The 25,217-nt window shown below is 42.0% G+C and overlaps 1 protein-coding gene across 2 annotated transcripts in view; it reads left to right on the top strand.

The window, feature by feature from the left end:
• Mbtps2 (membrane bound transcription factor peptidase, site 2) overlaps positions 1-569 on the top strand; it is a 64,538-nt gene extending 63,969 nt beyond the window's left edge. For both annotated transcript variants that reach the window (XM_038316612.1, XM_038316613.1), the window contains one exon: positions 199-569. In XM_038316612.1, the coding sequence (XP_038172540.1) occupies positions 199-294 (96 nt within the window). In that variant the 3' untranslated portion in view covers positions 295-569. The remainder of the gene's footprint in view (positions 1-198) is intronic.
• Positions 570-25,217: the final 24,648 nt, after the last annotated feature.

Raw genomic sequence — 25,217 nt, 5'->3', positions numbered from 1 at the left:
GAAATTAAATGTGGGCAATTTCAGTATCACTGGAACTCCCTCCCGGTACTATTGTATGTTTTTCTGTTCTATTCTTTTCACACGCATCTTCATATTTTTTACTAATATTTCTAAAATCCCATGCCCCTACCCTGGCAAGTGGTATTTTTGTTGAGGCTAATCCCCAACAGATCATGGATTCTTCCTTTGTGGTTGCAGAGACCCACTGAGACCAGGCAGCATGTGGCATGGGCATCCCTGCATGAAGGCCCTGAGAGGGCAGACGCCATGAGAGGCCATTGTATGAAGCTGTGAAAGTGGAACCTGGCTTGCAATGGAGACACCAAGATGGAGATGCCAGAACTGTGAAGCATTTAGGGAGTGCAAGCAGTTCTCGAGAAAATTATATGTTAGAAGCTATAAGGGCAGAGCTATCTAAGTGCTTTAAAACTAAAATCTCAGATACGACACATGAAGGTACAGGACTTGGTATTTGTACTGTTGTTTTAGCTTTGCTTTGATCCAGTATTTTCTCATTATGCCGCCATTCATCCTTTTTGGAATGTTATTGTATATTTTGTGTCATAGTATTTTGGAAGTAAGTAATTCCATTTTTCTTTTTCTTTTTCTTTCTTTTTTTTTTTTGGTTTTACAGGGTGTTACACTTAAGAGATTATCTTGAGTCTCAGAAGAGAATTTGGGTTTTTGGAAAATATTGAGATTGTAAAGGACTATGGGTTTTTTTTTAAGGTTGGATTAAATTCAATTTGCGTTATGATACGATCATAACCCTGTGGAAGCCAGGGAGGAGAATGTGATAGATTGAATGAAAATGTCTCCCTTATTTGAACATTTTGTCACAAGTTGTTGTTAGTGTTTGGGGAAGGTCACAGGAAGGTACAGTGTTTCTGGAGGAAAGCATCACTGGGGTGGGTGTTGTGGGATATTTGTATGCTGTGTGAAGAAGTATTGCTGTGATTGGTCTAATAAATGCTGAATGGCCAATAGCTGGGCAGGAGGCGGGACTTCAAGGCAGAGAGAGAAATCTGGGAAGAAGGAGGAGTTGCCAACCATACACAGAGGAAAGTGCAGAAGGAGAGATAAAAGCCACAGTCACGTGGCAGCATGTAGATTGATAGAAATAGGTTAATTCAAGTTGTAAGAGCTAGCTAGAAACAAACCTAAGCTAAGGCCGAGCTTTCATAATTAAGAAGTCTCTGTGTCATTGTTTGAGAACTGGCTTGCAGGACAGAGAAACACTCATTACAGGTGGTCTTCAAGAGTTCATATCCTGGTCCCATTTCCAGTTCACTCCTCTGCTTTTTTGTGGTTGAAGAGTGACCTCTCAGCTTCCTGCTCCTCTCACTATGCCTGCAACTTGCTGCCATGTCTTCCTGCCATGACTGATTTTTATCCCATGAGAACCGTAAACTGAAATAAACTTCTTCCTTAAATTGCTTTTGGTGTTGGTGTTTTTATCACAGAAACGGAAAAGTAATTAATATAATATGTACATATAAGTTTGAAAGGATTTTTCCCTCCAAAGTGACTTATCTTTAAATAGTGGAATCATAGGAAGATTTTAGATTAATTTTGATTTTTCTTATTTAAATTTTTAAATATTTCTTAAGGAAAGATGAGGGACATTTGACTTAAAAGAGAAAATATTTGAAAATGTTTACAATGCCTTCCATGAATCTAATTTTCTTACATTTTGTTTTCTTCACGTTCCTAGTTGTAGTTACTTCTTTTCCTTAAAAAGAAAATGAGCTAGTAAGACAGTAGTTCTCAACCTTCCTAACACTGCAACCCTTCAATAGTTTCTCATGTTGTGGTGACCCCAACCATAAAATTATTTTCGTTGATATTTCATAACTAATTTGGTTACTGTTATGAATCATAATGTAAATATCTTATATTCAGGATATCTGATATGTAACTCCCATGAAAAGATTGTTTGAACCCCCACCAAGGGGGTCAAGACCCACAGGTTGAGAGCCATTGGATTAAGAGAAAGCACCATTCAGCTGGGTATGTTGGTACATGCCTTTAATCCCAGCACTGGAGAAACAGAGGCAGGCCAGGCTGAGCTCTTGTGAGTTTCAGGACGGCCTGGTCTTTGTAGTGAGTTTCAGGTTTTATTCAAGGTAATACAGTAAGACCCAGCTTTCAGAGATAGAGAGGCAGACAGACAGACAGACAGACAGACAGACAGACAGACAGACGGGATTCTTGTTGTGTCAGTCACTTTATTTCTTTAAAACACCTGTCCTAGATAAGATAGACCAAACCAAAACAACAAAGAATGATTTCCCATTCATACTATATGTCTGTTATAGAGTTTTTCTGGGAGTCCTGCCCACCATAGTGATTCCTGAGTCTGTAGCTCAACCTCTATGTCAGATTTTCGCAGCTGCTGCACTAGAAGGAAAATTAACTCAATAAAGATAATGTATCATCAGTTAAATGCTTCCAACTAAAGTTTAAACTTATGATAGAGTGGCCACAATTAGGTACAGCGCCAACATCAGGGAGCCAGGAAGTGAAAAAGAACAGGCTGTATCTGTTGAATGACAACAAATGACATTCAGAACACAGTAAACAAATATTAGAAGAACTATAAAGAGAGAGTACCAATTCAATAATCACAGTGGTCATATTCCTGGCACTTGCTACTCCAGTCTGTGGCCAGCTTTAACTGGGTAAATGCAAGGATTGTAGAAAGCACATGGATGTGTCCAATTGAGATCAGAAGTCACAAACACACTAGGACTTGGGTTTTTGTGAAATCAGAAGCCAGCAGTGCCTTTACTGAGGCAGAACAAGGATGGGGAGCACACATCACACACAGTGAACTGGATTTTCAATTTCTTCAGGACACACTCTGAAGAAAATACAACTTGCTTTTTCCTTTCCTTGTTTTCTAATGTCCTTATAGGCTTCTGCCCTCTGTGTTGAAGGAGGGATGGAGTGGATAAGATGGAGTCCAATTTATTAACCTCAATTGGATCCATGATTTAAAATGTCTTTGTGGGTAAATAGTCTAATTGGATGGCTTAGTTAAATGTTCAGCCCTGGAATGGTTCTATTCCTTCCTCTGCACCTGTCCAAGAAGGCATCAGGTAGGTCATGAAGATGGCTTCTATGACCTGGTAGAAAACTGCAGATGATAATCTCCTTCCCTCCTCCCCAAAGAGAAGGATCTAGATCTCCATCCTCCAGTCCTATGCCTTCTCAGCAATGCAGCTGTCATACTTCTTGCCTGGAGCACGGAGATTTCAACCCAGAGCAGAGAGATTGGGACAGTTGGAAATTGGGACTTGTCTCCAGACTGTGCTCTCTTTCCCTACAACTGAGTCTAGAAAGGGGTGAGGAGTGTCTTTTCTTTCCTCTTTACAACAAGGGCTACCTCCTTTTTAGCCTACCCACAAGACATGTAGTATTGCAAAGAAAATTTTTTAATCTAGAAATGCCTTAATTGAAAAAGTCTGGGTTTGAGGCTGGGGAGATGGCTCAGAGGTTAAGAGCACTGACTATTCTTCCAGAGGTCCTGAGTTCAATTCCCAGCAATCACAGGGTGGCTCACAACCATCTGTAATGAGATCTGGTGCCCTCTTCTGTAGATGGAGCGGCGGGGCTGAGTCCCGCCACCCAGCTAGCTTTACCCAAAATAATTACACGGAAACTGTATTCATTTAAACACTGGCCCATTAGTTTCAGCCTCTTTTTTTTTTTTTATTTTATTTTTTTTCTCATGGTTTATTTTTTTATATTTAAAAATTTCCATCTCCTTCCCTCCTCCTCCCCCCTCCCTCCCCTCCTCCTCCCCCTTCCCTCCCCTCCTTCTCCCCCTTCCCTCCCCTCCCCTCCACCCATACCTCCCCTCCCTCCCTCTCAAGGCCAAGGAGCCATCAGGGTTCCCCACTCTATGCTAAGACCAAGGTCCTCCCAACTCCCCCCAGGTCCAGGAAGGTGATCGACCAAGCTGAGAAGGCTCCCACAGAGCCCGTCCATGAAGAACAATCAGAGCCCAGAGCCATTGTCCTTTGCTTCTCAGTCAGCCCCCCGCTGTTGGCCACATTCAGAGAGACGGGTTTGGTCGCATGATCCATCAGTCCCATTCCAACTGGAGTTTGTGATCTCCCATTAGTTCTGTCCCACCGTCTCCATGAGTGAACGCACCCCTCTCGTTCCTGACTTTCTCCCTCATGTTCTCACTCCTTCTGCTCCTCATCAGGACCTTGGGAGCTCAGTCCAGTGCTCCAATATGGGGCTCAGTCACCTTCCCCATCTGTCGCCAGATGGAGGTTCCCTCACGGTCCTGACTTTCTTTCTCATGTTCTCTCTCCTTCTGCTCCTCATCAGGACCTTGGGAGCTCAGTCCGGTGCTCCAATGTGGGGCTCTGTCATTTTCTTCATCTATCGTCAGGTGGAGGTTCTATGGTGATATGCAAGAAATTCATCAGTATGGCTATAGGAACTGGCCTTTTCAGGCTCCCTCTCCTCAGCTGCCCAAGGAACTACCTGGGGGCGTCTCCCTGGAAACCTGGGAACCCCTCTAGGGTCAAGTCTCTTGACAACCCTCAGGTAGCTCCTTAAATTAAGATATATGCTTCCCTGCTCCCATATCCACCCTTCCTATATCTCAAGCACCCCATTCCTCCGAGCTCCCCCCGTTCTCCCCTTCACATTTTTCTCTCCCCATCTTCCCTTGGCCTAGTCTCGCCCAACCCTCAAGTTCCCAATTTTTGCCTGGCGATCGTGTCTACTTCCAATATCCAGGAGGATTACTATATCTTTTTTTGGGAGTTCACCTTCTTATTATCTTCTCATTGCAGATGATATGATAGTATACATAAGCGACCCCAAAAACTCCACCAAAGAACTCCTACAGCTGATAAACTCCTTCAGTAACGTGGCAGGTTACAAGATCAACTCCAAAAAATCAGTCGCCCTCCTATACACAAAGGATAAGGAAGCAGAGAGGGAAATCAGAGAAGTATCACCTTTCACAATAGCCACAAATAGCATAAGATATCTGGGAGTATCTCTAACCAAGGAAGTGAAGGATTTATTTGACATGAACTTTAAGTCTTTGAAGAAAGAAATTGAAGAGGATACCAGAAAATGGAAGGATCTCCCCTGCTCGTGGATTGGGAGGATCAACATAGTAAAAATGGCAATTCTACCAAAAGCAATCTATAGATTCAATGCAATCCCAATCAAGGTCCCATTAAAATTCTTCACAGAGATTGAGAGGACAATAATCAACTTTATATGGAAAAACAAGAAACCCAGGATAGCCAAAAAATTCTTATACAATAAAGGTACTTCTGGAGGCATTACCATCCCTGACTTCAAACTCTATTACAAAGCTACAGTATTGAAAACAGCTTGGTATTGGCATAAAAACAGAGAAGTTGACCAATGGAATCGTATAGAAGACCCGGATCTTAAACCACAAACCTACGAACACCTGATTTTTGATAAAGGAGCCAAAAGTACACAATGGAAGAAAGAGGGCATCTTCAACAAATGGTGCTGGCATAACTGGATGTCAGCCTGTAGAAGAATGAAAGTAGATCCATATCTATCACCATGCACAAAACTCAAGTCCAAATGGATTAAAGACCTCAATAGTTTCAGCCTCTTATTGGCTAACTTCTCACATCTTGCTTTAACCCATATTTAGTAATCTATATAGCACCACGAGGTGGTCGCTTACCAGGATAGATCTTAACCTGCATCTGTCTTGGAGGGGAGAAGCATGGCAACTCATTATGGCGACTGCCTGAAGCGACTGTCTTCTCTCTCCCAGCATCCTGTTCTGTCTACTCCACCCACCTATGTTCTGACCTTTTGGGCCAAGCAGTTTCTTTATTAATTAACCAATGAAAGTCCTCCATCACTCTTCTGGTCTGTAGACACACATGCAGACAGAGCACTGTATACATAATAAATAAATAAATAAATAAATAAATAACTTTTTTTAAAAAAGGCTGGGTTTTATGTTCAGCATCATGCTGAAAACACATCAAGAAATCAGCTTTGAATTTCAAAACTAGTGAATGAACTCTGTGTTCTAGGCAGCACCTATCTGTTCTTTATTTCCTGGGACAATAAGCTTGATGAAGCTATGAGAATGCTTCCAGAAATGGGTCTCATAATTTGGAGATCTCATGTCATGCATTGGTTAAATTCTTTTAAATTATTTTTTATGAATTTTTATGTATGACTTTTTGATTGCTTATGTGTCTGTGTACCACATGTATGCCTGGTGTCCATGAACACCCAAAGAGGCATTGGATCCCTTGGAACTGGAGTTAGAGATGGTTGTGAGCTACCACGTGGGTGCTGGGGATCACACTTGGGTCTTCTGGGAGAGTAGCTCTTACAGCTGAGCCATCTCTTCAGCTCACAATGGTTCAGTTCTTACAAATTAATTCCCTAGAGAAGTAAGATTAGATGAACTTAAGTCAAGGTAAATTACTTAGGAGATCTTGTGAAACCAGTTTCCTTCATGAAGAGAATATATAATTTTTAAAAATATGATCCCAAACCTGCATGGTAGTGATTCCAGCACTTGAGAAATGGAAGCTGAAAGATCAGGAGACCAAAGCCATCCTTGACTACATAGCAAGCTCAAATCCAGCCTGGGCTAAATGGAATCCTGTCTCAAATAACCAAAACAAAGCAAAAATCAGCCAACCTACATGTACAGATACGTCTATAGATATATGACTCAATATAGAATTAACACATGTTATAGGCGTTATGTGTTCATGAGAGACACAGCAGTAAAGTAAATCTAGTTCAAAAGAGAATTCAAAAGGAACTGAATACTGAAATAAGTTTACTAAATGAAAGGCAAAAACTGTATAATTAAGTCGTTCCCTTTAGGGCTATCACCTCCTGCACGGATATCATTCCCATCTCTTCTGGGCCAACTCATCCAAGTTAATGTGACTGGGCCTTAGTCCAGCAACAGTTCATTTCTGCGGAGACCTGAGTAATCCTTGCATAAGACCTGGAGTTAAAGACCATTAAAAGAAGCTTCGGTCAGGATTTTTAAAAGGATGGGAAGCCATCTTTTCCCCTTGTTTCCAAGTGTCAAGTAATTTCTCTTAACATAGTTAAGCAATGTATACATCTTCCCCATTTTCAGATACACAAACCCAGTTGGGTAAGCACTATTGGAATAAGGAGCCCCAAAGCCACTCCTTAGTTGAAGGTTTATTGTAGAGTGTTTGCCTAACATGCGGGAGGCCCTGGGTTGATCTTCCAAAACTGCAAATAAACAAATAAATACCCTAATTCTGCCTTAGAAACACAAGTGAATTGTTATCTGAACCTACAGATGTTAAGGATATTTCTGGTACAATTTCTTTAGAATTATTAAATAAAGCAACTTGGGCTAACAGTTCCATTACCAAAGCAGGTTCATCTGGTTAAACAAAATCACAAAGCACGTGGTTGTTATTTTTCCATTGTGATACAGGTTATCATAGCCCATGAAACGAATGCTAGCCTATTAGATTACTGAAATGGTAAACGTAACTGCGCTGACAGCACATATTCAGTTGGCTCAAATCCCAACAGTAGTTTTTCAAAATAGATGTGATTTTTTTTTTTTCTTTTAAATCTCTTAACAGCTCATTTGTAAGGCCGTTCTCCGTCCTCGGATTTTTTCCAAGTCTCTCCTCTTGGGTAGAGAGAAATCAAAGCAAATAAGAGCTATAATAGAACAAAGCCTGCTCTGAAGCAAGATACCCATGGAATTCCATTTTCTCCGTACAAAGCAGGATCATCTGATTAAAAAGCTCAATTGCTCAGAAACTTTCTGTCAAAGACATAGCGTGTAACTCGAGCACACTTCCAGATCAAGGTTATTCAGCTAAGGAAACACGAGAGCACATGCAAAGGTTTTCTTTGAAAAGATATCTCTTTTTAAAAGTTGGAGGGACTCTAAAACACTGTGTGATGGTGTGGCCATGAGAAAACTCCCCCCCCCCTCTCTCTTTCTTCTTTCTTTCCTACAAGAAGGCACATAGAAACATCTCAAGAAGCATAACAACTCAAGAAGCATGACCAAAGCTCAGAAACGCAAGTACCTGTGTCACAGCAAGCCAAGAACACACATTCTGCTGGCTAATCCAAACAGCTAATTAATCATGCTCCTGACAGTGTGGAATGCAGATTCGTCTGCTCTTTGCAGAGACTTTAACAAGCAGTCCAAAAGCTTTCTGAAATATTTGGATCGGAGGTAGCTTGAGGAATCGCAAGTCAGTGATTCTGAGAACTGCAGATTTCTTTGGCCTGCACAACCTCATTTTTTTTTTTATCGAGACAGGGTTTCTGTGTATGTCTCTGGCTGTCCTGGAACTCGATTTGTAGACCAGGCTGGCTTTGAACTCACAGAGAGCCCCCTGCCTCTGCCTCCCAAGTGCTGGGATTAAAGGCATGTGCCACCACCACCCAGCCAAAATATTTTTCAAGGCAAGCATGCTATTAACAACTTATTTTTAAAAAATAATAATTTTGGGAGAAACATCATTTCTTGTAGCTATAAGATATGGTTTCACAGAATCTATTTTTGTAAAAGATAGCAGGCCTACCAGAGTCAATTTTTTGGGGCGCTAGTTCATAATTGCATTTATGAAGGATGTGAGCATCAAGGTAATTTAGGTTCTCTCTCTCTCTCTCTCTCTCTCTCTCTCTCTCTCTCTCTCTCTCTCCCTTCCTTCCTTCCTTTCTTTTTTTGAAACAGGGTTTTTCTGTGTAGCGTTGGCTATTCTGGAACTAGCTCTGTAGAACAGACTGGCCTCAAAACGCTCAGAGATCTGCCTCTCAAGTGCTGGGATTAAGTTTAAGAAAGAAAGTAATGTGCCTGGTGGCACCTTCTTTCTTAAAGTTTCCATCAAAGTCTGTTGAAAGTGCCTACCATTGGCTTCTCAAAACATACATTGTGACGTAGCCACGGGCAAATTGCCTGTGCTCCAGTACATGACCATGTTCATGTAAGCAACCCTAATTAAACTCACTGGATCACCAAAAAAGGAGAAATAAATCAACCCATAAAAGTGGAAGTGTGGGGTTACTTGGAAAGAGAGAGGAGAGCAGTTTGTGTGGGGGCGGGGTAGAGACCAGATGGTATGGAGGTGAGAGCATGACCGTTATATGGCTGCAGGAAATGGTGAAACTTTTTAAACTTTTCCAGAAAAAAATAAAACAATATATATTGCTCCTTTAAAATTTTTGTAAACGTTATTGTTTTTTAATAAAAGCCCTTTCATATAAATAAAAACACCACACAACAAAATTAACTAGATCCAAAAGTCTATGCAACTCATTGAATTTCTATATAGTTAGACTAGGTATTTAGAATGGAAGCTATGGAGCTTCACATTAGATTTTAGACTTTCAAAGTTGAAAATATTTCATTGTATTCAGATTGACTGCAGGTAATGGGGCCCGAGTTAATGAAAGAGTATCTAAAGCTAACTGTTTGGATACTTCTGATTCTGTCATGAGTGTTTTGGTCTTGGTACTGAATAAGCACTTAAAATGTATTCAGGGCATTGCTCCTAAGAGGCTTGATGGCAACATAATTAGATTTGGGTTGCAGTAGGAGCTGTGTTGCTAAATGTCTCCCTCATGCCTGCTACTGCTCCCAGTGCTCTCTGCTCCCAGTGGTCTCTGCTCCTAGTGCTCTCTGCCCCCAGTGCTCCCTGTCCCCAGTGCTCTCTGTTCTCAGTGCTCCCTGCCCCCAGTGCTCCCTGCCCCCAATGCTCTCTGCCCCCAGTGCTCTCTCCCCCCCAGTGCTCTCTGCTCCCAATGCTCTCTGCTCCTAGTGATCTCTGCCCCCAGTGCTCTCTGCCCCCAGTGCTCCGTGCCCCTAGTGCTCCCTGCCCCCAGGGCTCTCTGCCCCCAGGGCTCTCTGCTCTCAGTGCTCTTTTTACAAAGCACAAACACAGCCTTCAATCCCAGCACTAGAGAGGCAGACATAAGTGGATCTCTGTGAGTTTGAGGCTAACCTGGTCTATAGAAGTGAGTTCCAGGACAGGCTCCAAAGCTACAGAGAAAACCTGTCTCAAAAAACCAACCAAACACTACGACAAACATAACTGTGTCACTCTGGGATTTCTTTTACACTAAGAAGCCCAGACTCAGGACAGCCCTGATGTCTTTTATATGTCCATCAAGTCTCTCCAGGCCATGCACTGTTGTTGCTCCCTAAGCAAACTGGGTCTTATGGGCTCTCATCTTACCTGGAACATCCTTCTCTCCTCACTTAAGCAGCTCCTACTCAACTTTCAAAGCTCACATTAGGAACAACTGAGTCAAACACCTTCCCACCATCCCTTCTTATTTGCTCACATTCATCTTCACCTCAGCATTTGATAAATAAAAGCCAATGACTGGCTGATGTAATGCTAAGGACAGAATTCCAAAGACCCTACCCAGAAGAAAGACAGAAAGTTTTAGAAATGTAGAATTTTCCCAACTGGAAAGGGAACTAAACGTGCTTATAGATGGGGGCCGTGGACTATTATTTTAACTGGACAAAGATGTGTTACCTGTGTTTGTGCTGCATTTGTTTAGTGATGGAAGGATGTGTGTTTAATTGTGTAAAGATGTGTTGCATTTGTTTCACCTGGCCTGCTTAAAGCACCTAATTGGTCTACTAAAAAGATGAACGGCTAATACCTAGCAGGCAAAGGATAGGTGGGGCTAGCAGGGAGAGAGAATAAATAGGAGGAGAAAGCAAGGCTCACAAAGAATGTAATAACAGGGAGAAGAAGGAGGAGAGAGGGAGAAAAAGGGGAACGTACTTGGGGTGAGAAGCCAGGCAGCCGCCAGGCAGCCACCAGCAGACGCGTGAAGCAATGAAAGTAGGGTATACAGAAGGAAGAAGAAAAAAAAAGTAAAAAGCCCTGAGGCAAAAGGTAAAGAGAAACAGGTTAAAAGGCTAGCGGGAAATGAGTCTAAGCTAGGTTGAGCATTCATAACTAATAAGGAGTCTCTGTGTCATGATTTGGGAGCTGGTTGATGGTCCAAAAGAAAAAGTCTGGCACAAACGGGGATCAGACACATTAAATGACTACATCAGTATCAAACAGCAGACATGTAAAATATGGGATTTCTGGAGTTACTTATCCTATATTTTTCTGTAAGTTCATTAGAAAAAATTTTTGAAATTGAAAAATTACGCATATGCGTATATGCCTGTATGGGGGTAGATGCATGTGTGTGTGGTTGCCTTTAGAGGCCAGAAGTGGCCATCACATCACTTGGAGCTAGGGTTGTAGGCAGTTGTGAGCCACCTGATGTGGATGCTTGGACATGAATTCTAGACCTCCAAGAGAACGGCAAGAACCCAGCTCTAGGGGATTTGTAGCCCTCTTCTGGCCTCGGAGGGCAACTGACATGCATGTGCATTCCAGATACAGATGCATGCACATAATCAAAAACAAAATAAGGGTTCCCTCAAGCCTGGTACTTTGTGGGGTTTTTTAATTTTATAGATATTTATTGAGCTCTGTATTTTTCTCTGCTCCCCTCCCTGCCTCTCCCCTCCCTTTTGACCCTCTCCCAAGGTCCCCAGGCTCCCAATTTACTCAGGAGATCTTGTTTTTTTCTACTTCCCATGTATATTAGATCTATGTATGTCTCTCTTAGGGTCCTCATTGTTGTCTAGGTTCTCTGGGATTGTGATTTGTGGGCTGGTTTTCTTTGCTTTATGTTTAAAAACCACCTATGAGTGAGTACATGTGATAACTGTCTTTCTGTGTCTGGGTTACCTCACTCTAAATGTTTTCTAGCTCCATCCATTTTCCTGCAAAATTCAAGATGTCATTATTTTTTTCTTCTGTGTAGTACTCCATTGTGTAAATGTACCATATTTTCCTTATCTATTCTTCGGTCGAGGGGCATTTAAGTTGTTTTCAGGTTTTGGCTATGACAAACACAGCTGCTATGAACATAGTTGAACACACGTCCTTGTGGCACAATTGAGCATCCTTTGGATACATACCCAAAAGTGGTATTGCTGAGTCTTGAGGAAGGTTGTTTCCTAAATTTCTGAGAAATAACAACACTGACATTCAAAAGGGCTGTACCAGCTTGCACTCCCACCAGCAATGCAGGAGTGTTCCCTTTACCCCACATCCTCTCCAGCAAAAGTTGTCATCAGTGTTTTTAATCTTGGCCATTCTTACAGGTGTAAGAAAGTTTGGTAACTTTGAAGGTGATCCAGTACATGTTCCTGCCAGATTGTGACAGCCCATCCACTATAAGCAGGCATACCATGCCAAGGACTGTTGGGCATGTTTGCCATTGGTATCCAGACGTTGATTTTCTAGTATTAGAACATGATCTGATGGAATCTTGGTTGCAGGAGCCCGTAGATCAAGGACATGGAGGCCTGAATTGCCTTCCTGCCTCTCTTCCAGGCCACAAGGACTACAGGACCTTACAGATGCTTGGAGACAACCTGGAAGAGGTGGCCATGCTTGACCAGAAGGTGGGCAAGTCTGTGTTCTGTTCCATGCACTGGTTGCTGCCACAGATGAGCAAATTGTACTGGCTGTGCCCCAAGGAGGGGCTGAACAAGACCAACTTCATCTTCACCTGGTACGTGTAGGACCCAACCACACACAGAAATAAGGCAAGTAAAAGTAATGGTAATTATAAAACAAAATAAATATTTCTCAAATAATTTATTTGGAAAGTTGAAGGTATGGATGTTTTAGCTTGCCAACAAGGTTGCACTTCAAATGAGATATGAAGTGATTCAAATGTCAGTGTGACCTTGTCACTGATGACTATCTAGTTTCTGAGGCGTTCTCTAGAGAGACCAATTGAAACTGTGTGTATGGGGTCTGGGGATGATAGTAGCGGAGCATCTGCTTAGAATGTGCAGCTTCTGGGTTCCATCTCTGCCACTGAAAACATTTTCCATATGTGTCCATGTCAATATAGAAAACTATAGCTCATTCATAGGCTGGGCATGGTAATGCACACCTTTAATCCCAATACTTGGAAGGCAGAAGCAGCAGATCTCCGAATTCAAGGACAGCCTGTTCTATCATTCTCTATCTTATTCCCTTGTGGTGGGGGTCTCTCACTGAATCTGAGCTAGCTGGTGACCAGAAAGCTCCCATGATCCTCTATGCTCCACTCCCCCATGTCCACATTCCATTCCCTAGCACCCATAGGCTTGTAGCTATATCTTAATGCCAAATGTATTTAATAGAACTTCAAAAGTCCTCCCAGTCTCAAGACTACTTAAAAGTCCAAAGTCTCCTCTGAGACTCTACGCAGTCTGTTAACTCTAACCCCGTGTGAAATCAAAAGCAGAAAAGCAAATTACATACTTCCGATATCCAAGGATACAGACTATACATTGCCATTCCAAAGAGGGGAAAGGGAGCATAGTGAGACTGGACCAAAGCAAGACTGAAAACTGGCAAGGAAAACTCCCAATCCCCTATAGTGTTGGGGCTTGGGGCATGCATGTGGCCACATCACAAGTTTTTAAAATGTTGAGTGTGTGTGTGTGTGTGTGTGTGTGTGTGTGTGTGTGTGTGTATGTGTACCAAGGTGCCCATGGTGGCCAGAATAGGACATTGGATCTCCTGGAGCTGTAGTTACAACAGTTGTGAGCTACCCTGTGTGAGGAAGGCAATACAGGTCTTCTGCAAGTGCTACATTGTGGTGGTTTGAAAGAAAATGCCCCCCAAAGGGAGTGGCACTATTAGAAGGTGTGGCCTTGTTGGAGTAGGTGAGCTCTTTTTGGAGGAAGTGTGTCACTGTGGAGTCAGGCTTGGAGGTCTCATATATGCTCAAGATACCACCCAGTGTCTCAGTCCTCTTCCTGTTGCCAACATATGGACACATAGCAGCTCCTTCTCCATCCAGCACCATGTCTGCCTGCCGTGGTGATAATGGACTAAACCTCTGCAACTGTAACCCGCCACTTCAATTAAATGATTTCCTTTATAAGGGTTGCCATGGTCACGATGTCTCTTCACACGCATGCACTCTTAACCACTGAGCCAACTCTCCAGTACATACCACAGATAATTTTTATTCTTTTTCTCTGGATTCAGCCCATAACAACACTATATAACCTAGGCATGGTGGTATACCTGTAATCTCAACACTCAGGAACTGGAGGTAGAAAAAGCAGAAGTTGATGGCCATTCTCATCTACACAGCAAGTCTGAAGCTTGCCTGGACTCCATGAGACACTGTCTCAGAAAGAAGAAGAGCAGAGGCTAGAAAGGTAGTTTAGCATGAGGACCGAATAATTCCAGCAGGCTGTAAAACCAGCCAGATTTGGTGGTGCACACTCATCACCACAGTGCAGGGAGGTTGAGACAGAAGGATCCTAGGGACTTGCTGGCTGGGGAGCCTAGCCTAATCAGGGAACCCAAGGGCCCGATGAGAGATCCTGTCTGAGAACAACAACAAAACAAAACAAACAAAAACCCCAAAGTCGGCAGCACCCAAGGAAGAAATATCATGCAAAACATACAGGAGCTCTGCCATAGGAATTACTGTGCCATCGTAGAAGTGCAATCCAAGGCCAGGCGGTGGTGGCGCATGCCTTTAATCCCAGCACACCAGAGGCAGAGTCAGGGATCTCTGTGAGTTCAAGGCCAGCCTGGTCTAGGAAGAGCTAACTCCAGGACAGGCTCCAAAGCTACAGAGAAAAAAAAAAGTGCAATCCAGTCAAGTCTGTCTAGTCCAAGACACCATCATGACGGCACATGAGAAACCCTAAACAGATGGTTCAGCTGATCCCAGCCAGGTCACAGAGCAGCAAGACATAATAAGACAAAACAATTCATTGACTCAGCTCTGGACTTAGGGAGAAGCTGCAAGAATAGACAATACAATATCCCAGCTATCTTGACTCACCTTTTTGTAATTTAACTGCTTTCTCTGAATTTGGACCACCCCAATCCACAATATATTTATTTACTTATTTACTTAAAGCTTGGAACGCATTAAAGTAGTTTTATGAATTTTAAATTGCCTTTCAAAAATTAAAAAAAGTAGTTTTCTAATCTGTGCAGTGACTCATCTTATTTTGCCATTTTGAGTTTTTTGACACATGGTCTCTCACTACATTATACAGACTTGTCTGAAATTTCTTAGCTCAAATGATCCTCCTGCCTCAAGCACCAGAGTAGCTGGAGAATATAGGTATATGTCACAGTACCTAACTCATTTGGCTATTATTTTAGATTTCTGTACTTAGTTTCATTTTGTGCACATGTGTTTTCCCTGCATTCATGTCCGTGTAACTCTTAAATACCCAGTGACTCTGGAGGTCTGAAGAGGGGATCAGCTCTCGTGGAACTGCAGCTACTGGAGTCATCGTGTGGATCCTGGGAATCAAAACCAGGTCTTCTGCAAGAGAAACAAGTACTCTTAACCTCTGAACCCTCTCTCCCGCCCCCGATTTATTTTTCTGCAGTGCAAGGAGGATCTGCTTCAAGGTGATGTCTTCTCTGTGGAAGTGCCCACCTGGATTTGATAGAAACACAGAGAAAAGGCTGTGTTTACTGATCAGAGGATGGACTTCACAGCTAGCAGAGAAAGTGGGAATCTAAGTGCAATTTTTAAAAAAAAACTTGATTCTTGTTGACACCCATGGGAGGCCTGGCCCTTTTTGTACAAAAGCAGAGGAGGGGTGAATTGGGGGTCATGGAGGGGAGGTGGAGAAGGGAATGGGAGAGGAGGGATTTAAAATAAATATACATTTAATAAATTAATAATAAAATACTTGATTCTATTTGTAGTTCAGTGGAGTCTAACCTTAAAATAGAATGAAACAAATTTTACACAGGTTTGCTGACCTGAGATTCTGATCTCAAACTGCAAGATTTGACCAGGGAGATGGCTCAGCAATTAAGAGCACTGGCTGCTCTTGCAGAGGTCCTGAGTTCAATTCCCAGCAACCACATTGTATCTCACAATCATCTGTAATGAGACCTGGTGCCCTCTTCTGGCCTTCAAGGACACATATAGGCAGAACACTGTATACATAATGAATGAATAAATCTTAAAAAAATCAAATTTCACCTTTAATCCCAGCACTTTGGTGGCAGAGGCAGATGGATCTCTGTGAGTTCGAGGCCAGCCTGGTCTACAAGAGCTAGTTCCAGGACAGGCCCCAAAGCCACAGAAAAACCCTGTCTCAAAAAAATAAGCAAAAAAAATCAAATTGCAAGATTTAAAGGAAGTAAAAAGAGTGCAGTCTTAACTTTCAGTTTTTCCTGTTGGGTTAGAATGGTGAGTCCTCTGTTTGCTAAGGACACTGCTTCTAGTTTTAGTAGGAACCGTATCAGGTTAAACATCCTAATAATTACATAATATTTTACAGAAACAAAATAATTGAACTTCAAATTAATTTCCTACAGAATATATGACTACTGTCCAGGATAAATATACTCAACATTTTAAAAATTGTCAATACCTGGGCAGGATAGATGCCTCAGTGGTTCAGAATACTAGCTGTTCTTCCAGAGGACTGGGGTTCAATTCCTAGCACCCACAAGATGGCAAATAAATGTCTGTAACTCCAGTCTCCAGGGATCTGATGCCCTCTTCTGGCATCTGAGGGCACTGTATACACATGGCACACATACACAGATAAAACACTCAAATACGTAAAATAATAAATAAATGAATTTTAAAAATTCAAGTACTTTTCTTGAGCAATAAATGATTTTTGTGATATATGAGATTGTTGAGTTAATGTATGTTTTGACTCCAAAGAAGTTCCCTATTCACAAAGAAATGGTAACTCATAGCCTTAAAATCATATGGCACAGATATATATATTTTTTTTTAGGTTTTTTCGAGACAGGGTTTCTCTGTAGCTTTGTAGCCTGTCCTGGAACTAGCTCTTGTAGACCAGGCTGGTCTCGAACTCACAGAGATCCGCCTGCCTCTGCCTCCCGAGTGCTGGGATTAAAGGCGTGCGCCACCGCCGCCCGGCTATGGCACAGATATTTTTAAAATCTTTTACATCTGCCAAAAAAGATGTTCCATTAGATATAATGGAAAATGGGTGGTGTTCCAGATTAAGTGGACAATTCTACTTTTATTGTGGGTGGTATTTTTCTGGTGACTTCATATTACTGTGTAGTACGTACTGAAAATACTTGGCTTCAGTTCCCTGCAGTAGACTCTATGAAGAGCATCATGGACATCATTGTTAAAACTGTTCAGCATATGTGCAAATAATGTGACTCATCACTAGTTTATGGAACTGTTGAAAGAAACAGACAATGGATTTAATCCTGTGTTCATTGCCAATGCTTGTTTGTTGAGCCACAAAGAGTTTTACAAGGTTTTACTGGGCTATTAACTCGAATTCAAGATTTTCTTGAAACAAAAAGAATGTACACTAAATAAATACCCAATAATCAAAGCAAATATAACAACAGGATTTATGAGCCAGATAATCTGAAGTGCCAACAAAACAGAAAGCTTATTCCTGACTTAACTAGACAGGTCTAAGAATTCATGTGAATTTCAACATTTTTTAACATTACAAATTAATACTAGTAGTTTTGTACATTTTTTCCAACAAGAATAAAATATTCTGGAAGTTTTAATTAATAACCACCATTATCAAATTGTTTGCCCTGACTAGGAAGAGAAAGTTGATAAATTTGGAATTGCTCTCCAATCATGAAATATTCCTGTGAATACAAAATAAATAATAGTGTGCTACTACAGATTAGTGCGCTGTTGAATTTGAACAGATATGACAGTAGACGTGTTCATGCTCGGGAGCCACACCCCAAAGTGAAACCTCAGGACTAGCCTCACAGGTAACTTCTCTTTTTGACCTCCTCCCACCTGCCTGGCACATCCTTTATTTTTATTTGGAGCAATCCATAGAGATTATATTTCCTTTTGCCCAAGATAGGTCACAAAAGCTAGAATATCACTTCCTCAAAGCCAGTCATGAAACTTATTTTTTTTCTTTAACTTCTCATAACTTTCTTCTGAAGAGGTGGCCATAGAGAAATTTTCTGACTTTTGGGGGGGGGGTGATAGTCAATTATGATACCAAATTCTAAAATGGGCCATGCCTCATACCTAGAAAAAAAGAAATGCTTTAATTAATAGACCAGAGAGAATCTGAGAAACAAGCATTGGTGGGTTTCTATCTCAATCTATTTTTACTTACTTATACCCTTTTTGTCAAGCTACACATTTCTGCTAAATCAAGGAAGGAATAGAACATGGGTGATACTCACCTAGCATGCATGATCCCCCAGTACTGTATAAAACTAGGCTTATAGATGCACACATGTAATCCCAACACTTGGGAGGCAGGAGGATCAAAAGCTCAAGGTCATCCTTGGCTATACAGCAAGTTTGAAGTCAGCCTGGGTTACATGATACGCTTTCTTGAAAAACCAAATAAATCAGATAATTCAAGCTTGTCCTTTGATTCTTCAAGCTCATCTATGAGCCAATTCATTTACCACATTTTTCTTGTTAACTTGTCTTTTGTTACAGGAGCTGTGAGCATGAGTCTTTATAATGGGCAGGAAAATGGACAGCAAGTATTCACCTCTTGCTGCCCTACAAAAGGTGGATTGTACATCCTTATGCTTCAAAGTCAAATCAATTCTTTGAAAAACATCAAGTTTTGTCATGTAGGATATAAATGTTAAAAGAAAATTATTTTGGCTACTCAGTTTAGTTCCTGGAAATTTTTAGGTATATTAAATCAACTTGAGCATATAAACGTGCATTTTTCTTCCCCAGTAGAAACTTCATGAAGAATAACTACAGATGAAATCCTTTCCATGAAGATGTAACATCCAAAGATGTTCTAGAGGTGATACCATGTAATTTCAGAGGCTTGGGATGAAAAGAAAATCTAAAAGATCTTGTTATTCTTTGTGCGTATTAAAAGGCTAACAGCTGTGTGGTGGTGGCACATGCCTTTAATCCCAGCACTCAGGTGGCAGAGACAGGTGGATCTACAGAGTGAATTCCAGGATAGCTGGCCAAGGCTACACAGAGAAACCCTGTATCGAACCCTTACCCCAAAATAAACAATATGTTGAATAGGTTAGGTAGAATAATAAGTATTAACATTAACTTCTCTTGTCTCTCTCTGTCTCCTCTCTCTCTCTCTGTCTCCCCCCCCTCTCTCTCTCTGTGTATGTGTGTGTGTGTGTGTGTGTGTGTGTGTTTAGGCACTTGCTTGCCCTGGAATGTGTGTGAGGCTAGAGGACAACTCTTGGGAGGCGAGCTTCACCTTCCATCTTGTTTGAGCAGGGCCTGTACAGTTTCTGTCCCTTCACTGTGCATTCCAGGCTAATTGGCCTTTGAGTTTCTGGCCAATTCTCCCTTCTCTGCCTCCATCTCAGTGTAGGAGTGCTAGGATTACAGACGTAAGCCATCACATCTGGCTTTTAACCACTGAACCATCTACTGGCCCTCTCGGTTTCTTTTTAACTGTTTTTACTTTTTTCTTTTCACTTCTTTTTAACTCTTGATCTTAGTCAAGAGACTAAGAAGCAATTTTATTGTTTTTAAAGATTTTTTTTTTACTCTTCTCTCATACATTACATCCCTACCCAAGTTTCCTCTTCCTCCACTCCAATCCCCCGCCTCTACACATCCTCTATCCCCGAAATTCACTTCTCCATTTCCCTTTAAAAAAAAAGAGTTGGCTGGAACCAGAGTCTGGACAGCCCAGAGTCCCAGGATAAAATCAAATATGACTGACAGAAAAAAAGTCAATGAAATGATTCCTAATGACATTCTACTATACTCATAGATTGGTGCCTAACCCAACTATCATCAGAGAGGCTTCCTCTGGCAACTGATAGAAACAGATGCAGAAGCCCACAGTCAAACATCAGCCAGAGTAGAAAAGGGGAGGAAATATTGTAGGAGCCAGAGGGGTTGAGGAGACCATGAGAACACAGTCCATAAAATCAACTCAGCAGGGGGCTCACAAGGGATAACAGAGACGGAAGTGACAAAAATGGATCTTTCTTGGGTCTGACTTAGGTCCTCTGCATATGTGTTATGGCTGTGTAACTTGTGTAACTTGTTCTTATGGGACTCTGGTGGTATGGGAACCTAGTGCAGTGGAAACTCCCTGGAATCTACAAGGGTGACCCTAATGAAGACTCCTAGTAATGGCAGATACAGAGCCCAAGCCAGCCATCTTCTCTAACCAGTCAAGGCTTCTCAGAGGGGACTGGCACACCAACCCAGCCACAAAAACTTTGACCTACTAATTGTCCTGCCTGTAATATGTGCTGTGCTAAAGGTGGTGCAGAACTTGTGGGAGTGGTCAACCAGTGACTGAGCTACCTTGAGGCCCACACCTGACAGAGCCTGGATGGTTGTTGACAGAAGTTTCTGTCCTGCCCATTCAGTCCTAATGAAACATGCAGAGGTCTACATTAATTATAAACTGGTTGGCCTAGTGGCTCAGGCTTCTTTTTTTGTTTGTTTGTTTGTTTTTTGGTTTTTTTGAGACAGGGTTTCTCTGCAGTTTTTTAGAGCCTGTCCTGGAACTAGCTCTTGTAGACCAGGCTGGTCTCGAACTCACAGAGATCCGCCTGCCTCTGCCTCCCGAGAGCTGGGATTAAAGGCGTGCGCCACCACCGCCCGGCCTCAGGCTTCTTATTAACTCTTACATCCTACATCTTAACTCATAATTCTTTTCTGTATTAGCTAGGTGGCTTGGTACCCTTATCAGCGAGGTGTGCTTATCTTGCGTCCTCTGCATCTGGGTGATGACTGCATACTGACTCTTTCCTCTTCCCAGAATTCTCCTGCTCTTGTGTAACCTGCCTCTGTTTCCTGCCTGGTCTCCCCACCTATTACTTTCTGCCTGGCTACTGGTCATTCAGCATTTTATTAAAATAATACAAGTGACAGGATAAAAGACCATTCTCTGTGTGAGTGTTTTGTCTGCATGTATGCATGTGCAACATGTGTGTACAGTGCCAACAGAGATCAGAAAAGAGTATCAAATACCCTGTGACTTAGAGTTTCTATTTCTGTGAAGAAACATGACCAAAGGCAACTTGGAAAAAAAAGTTTATTTGGCTTTTACTTCCGAATCACAGTTCATCATCAAAGGCAGTCAGGACAGGAACTCAAGAAAGTCAGGAACCTGGAGGCAGGAACTGATGTAGAAGCCATGGAGAGGGATGCTTCTTACTGGCTTAATCCTCATGGCTTGCTCAGCCTGCTTTCTTATAGAACCCAGGACTGCCAGCCCAGAGATAACACCACCCACAATGGGCTGGGTCCAGCCCCATCAATCACTAAGAAAATGCCCTATAGGCTTGCCTACAGTTTGATCTTATGGAGGCATTTTCTCAATAGATTCCCTCCTCTCAGACAATTCTAGCATGTATCAAGTTAACATAAACTGTCAGCATACTCTGGAACTGGAGTTACAGATGTCTGTGAGCCACCATGTGAGTGTTGGGAATCAAATCCTGGTCCTCTGCAAGGGGAACAAGTGCTTCTAACTGCTGAGCCATCTCTCTGCCCCTTTACTTATTTTTGAATGTGTACACTGGGAAATTTTAAGTTGGCTATATGGCTCTACTGGACCACACTGCTCTGCTTCAGAAAACACAGTTGTACTTACGTAACATACCAATAAAACAGGGAGAGAACGTGGAGTTATCTTTTTTACTACTTACTAAGCAATCTTATTTCTAAATGTTGGGTGGTGGTTTTTCCTTATTATAAGCTCATTAAAGACCACATTGTGTCTGAGACTTGTAGTAACTAAGCAGGTTAGAGCCCCATGTCTTCAGAGGAATAATATTAATTGAGTGAGGAAAGGCAGCCTAAAGCCAGACCACAAAAAGTCATTAAGCCATATATAGGATTCAGCCTTTGTTCTGAAGTCAGTTGGCAGCCTTTGGGTTTTAGCGAGGGAGCTGTTGCATCATTACATTTGTATTCTGGAACTATTGAAACAGGTAGGTGGGCCTTCAATTAAAGGGAGGCATTTGTTATTGTGCAGGATAGAAATAAAGAAGAAAGGCTTAGATTTAGATAAGTGAAAAGGAGGGATGACGGCTATAAAATGGGTTTTTAATGAAGATTTAATGACTCTTAGAATGTGGGAAGTGAGAGGAAAGAGCCAAAGAAGAGTCTAAAGTGTCTGGTAGTGGTTAGCAACATGGGTAGTGGGGAAAACTCCCTTTTAATTTACTATTTGTTGAAGGAACAGTGGGCCACTTCCCACTGCCCAGCTTCTACACAGCTAGCTTTACCCACTCTGTTGTGATGGGAGCCGCAGACTGCTTCCCGCCACCCAGCTAGCTTTACCTGAAATAATTACACGGAAACTGTATTCTTTTAAACACTGCCTGGCTCATTAGTTTCAGCCTCTTATTGACTAATTCTTACATCTTGCTTTAACCCATATTTAGTTATCTGTGTAGCACCACGAGGTGGTGGCTTACCAGGAAGGATCTTAACCTATGTTTGTCTCAGAGAGGAGAGCTATGGCGTCTGCCTGAAGCTTCTGCCTGACTTTGCTTGCTTTCTCCCACAATTCTGTTCTGTCTACTCTGCCTACCTAATTTTCTGTCCTATTAAAGGGCCAAGGAAGTTTCTTTATTAACCAATAGACAGATGACACTCCTCCATCAACTATTTACAAACATGGTAATGTTTCAGCTTTGAGGTGACTGGAACTGGACTTGTAGAGCCCTTGCATAGTTTGTGCAAGCCCACCGCAACACACACACACACACACACACACACACACACACACGATGAATAGCAGCCTGAAGGACCAATAATGGGCATAGCCTCATATTCTGAGGGGTCCTTCATGAGCTGCCTTCCCCCTCTATTCCCTTTGTCTCTGCTCCATCAATGTATCAAAAATGACTGGAGTTGAGAAAACTTAGGCACAGAGTTGGGCTGGCCTGCACGATTCTCAAAGAGGCCCAGAATCGGGGCAAGTATTGAGACCATGGCTGTGGCACAGTGGACATTTAAGAGACGTGAGTAAGCTGAGGTGAACTGCCTGAGGAAGGAGGTGCTGAGTTCTTCAATGAAATCAACGAACAGGCTCTGATAGCATCTTAATTTTCCTGTTCTTTTTCCCCAGTGTTGTACTTGAGAAAAAAAAATGCTCTCCCTAAGTCTAGTTCACTTATGCTTAGAGATTTCAGCATATCTTCATGGCTTAGAAACGCGTTGTTGTATACACTTTAGGAGCATTAGTGTTTTGTGCTATTCTTTTTTTCAAAGACAAGGTCTCACGGTGTAGCTTTCATTGTCCTAGAACTCATTATATAGTCCAGGCTGACCTTGAACTCAGAGACCTAACTACCTCTGCCTCCTCAGTACTGGCTGGGATTAAAGGCACATACCACCATGCCCAGCTGTAATATCTTACATTGTGTATATTCACTGGTTTTTGTTTGATTTTTTATTTAGGTATATTTGTCTTTGTGTGTGTGTGTGTGTGTGTGTGTGTGTGTGTGTGTGTGTGTGTGTGTGTGTGCCACTTGTGTATGGATGCCCATGGAGGCCACAAAGCTCTGGATCTCCTGAGCTGAGGTCGTGAACCACCATGTAGGTTCTGGAAAGTGAAATTGGCTGCTCTTCTAGAGAAGCCAGTACTCTCAAATGCTAAGCCATAGTTCTACCTCCACCTTCATTTTGTTTTTGAGACAGTCTCATGCAGTCAAGGCTGACCTGGAACTCAACATAGAGCCAAGGTTGACCCTGAACTCCGGATGCTGTCTCCATTTCCCAAGTGCTGGGATTACAGATGTGCGCTATGACACTTGACAACATAACCTTTGATTTTCATCCACATAGTTCTAAATACATGCACAAAAGAGATGCTAAAATCTTATATACCCTTTACGTAGATTCAACAAGTATGGACAATCTGTTTTATTCACTTCTTTCTCTAGACCAGTGACTCTCAACCTTCCTAAAGCTGTGACCCTTTAATACAGTTCTTCATGTTGTGGTGACCCCCCCAACTATAAAATTATTTTTGTTACTACTTCATAGCTGTAATCTTGCCATTGTTATGAATCGTGGTGTAAATAACTGTGTTTTCCTATGGTCTTAGTCGACCCCTGTGAAAGGGTCGTTTGACTTGTAAAGGGGTCTTGACTCACAGGTTGAGAACCACTGCTTCAGACTATTTGTACACGCTCATATCGTCTCCATACTGTGTAGAGTAAATTAGTGACATTATGTCCCTTTGCTGAAATGGTTTAGTGTGTGATTTCTTTTTTTTAACATTTTATTTTATTTTTGTTTTTTTTCTCATTTTTTTTTATTAAAGATTTCCATCTCCTCCCCTCCTCCTCCCCCTTCCCTCCCCTCCCTTCCACCCATACCCCCACTCCACCCCTCTCCAAGACAAAGAGCCATCAGGGTTCCCCCTGAGGAGAGGGTGCCAGAAATGTCCAGATCCTATTGCCATACTCATGAATATCTTGCATATCACCATAGAACCTTCACCTGGCATTGGATGGAGAAAATGATAGTGTGTGATTTCTAAACAAGGATTTTTTTTCTTTAATCAGAGTGTACTGATCAAAGCCAGGGAACTTAACACTGACACAAGTTGTGTAATCCATATTCCTTGCTCTGCTTTGCTCAGATGTCCTGATAATAACTTTTATGGCTCTTTCGCTTTCTAGATCCAAGATGCAATTCTGAACCGCATGCTGCGATTCAGCTGGGACCGTTCTTTAATCTCTTCATCTGGAAATGGTTCCTTGGCCTTTCTTTGAATTTCTTGACCTTGACTTATGTAGTAAGAGTTAAAGGCCATTCCTTTTATGGACAATAACTTATCTGCATTTTTCTGATGTTACATTATGCCTAGAATCAGGTTGCATATTTAAAAAATTATTTGACATTTACTTATTTATTGCGTGTGAGTGCCAAAGTTGGTGTGGAGAGTTGAGCATACCTTACAGGCAGTCAGAGCTCTTCTTCCACCTTGTGGGGCCTGGGGCTCCAACTCAGATTGGCAGGCTTGGCAGCATGCACCTTTATCTGCTGGGTCATCTCCATAGCCTGGCTGTGCAATTTTGACAAGAAGAGCACAGAAAGGAAGCTGGGTGGCTCCTTTTTAATGATCCCAGCAGAAAGTACACAATATCTGTTTGGTCACATGACTGCTTTATTATAGCAGAGGTTTTGGGACTCCTCCCCAT

Source organism: Arvicola amphibius, chromosome X (assembly GCF_903992535.2).
Source record: "Arvicola amphibius chromosome X, mArvAmp1.2, whole genome shotgun sequence".
NCBI classification, from domain to species: Eukaryota; Metazoa; Chordata; class Mammalia; order Rodentia; family Cricetidae; genus Arvicola; species Arvicola amphibius.
This window is presented reverse-complemented; position numbering and strand designations above follow the sequence as displayed.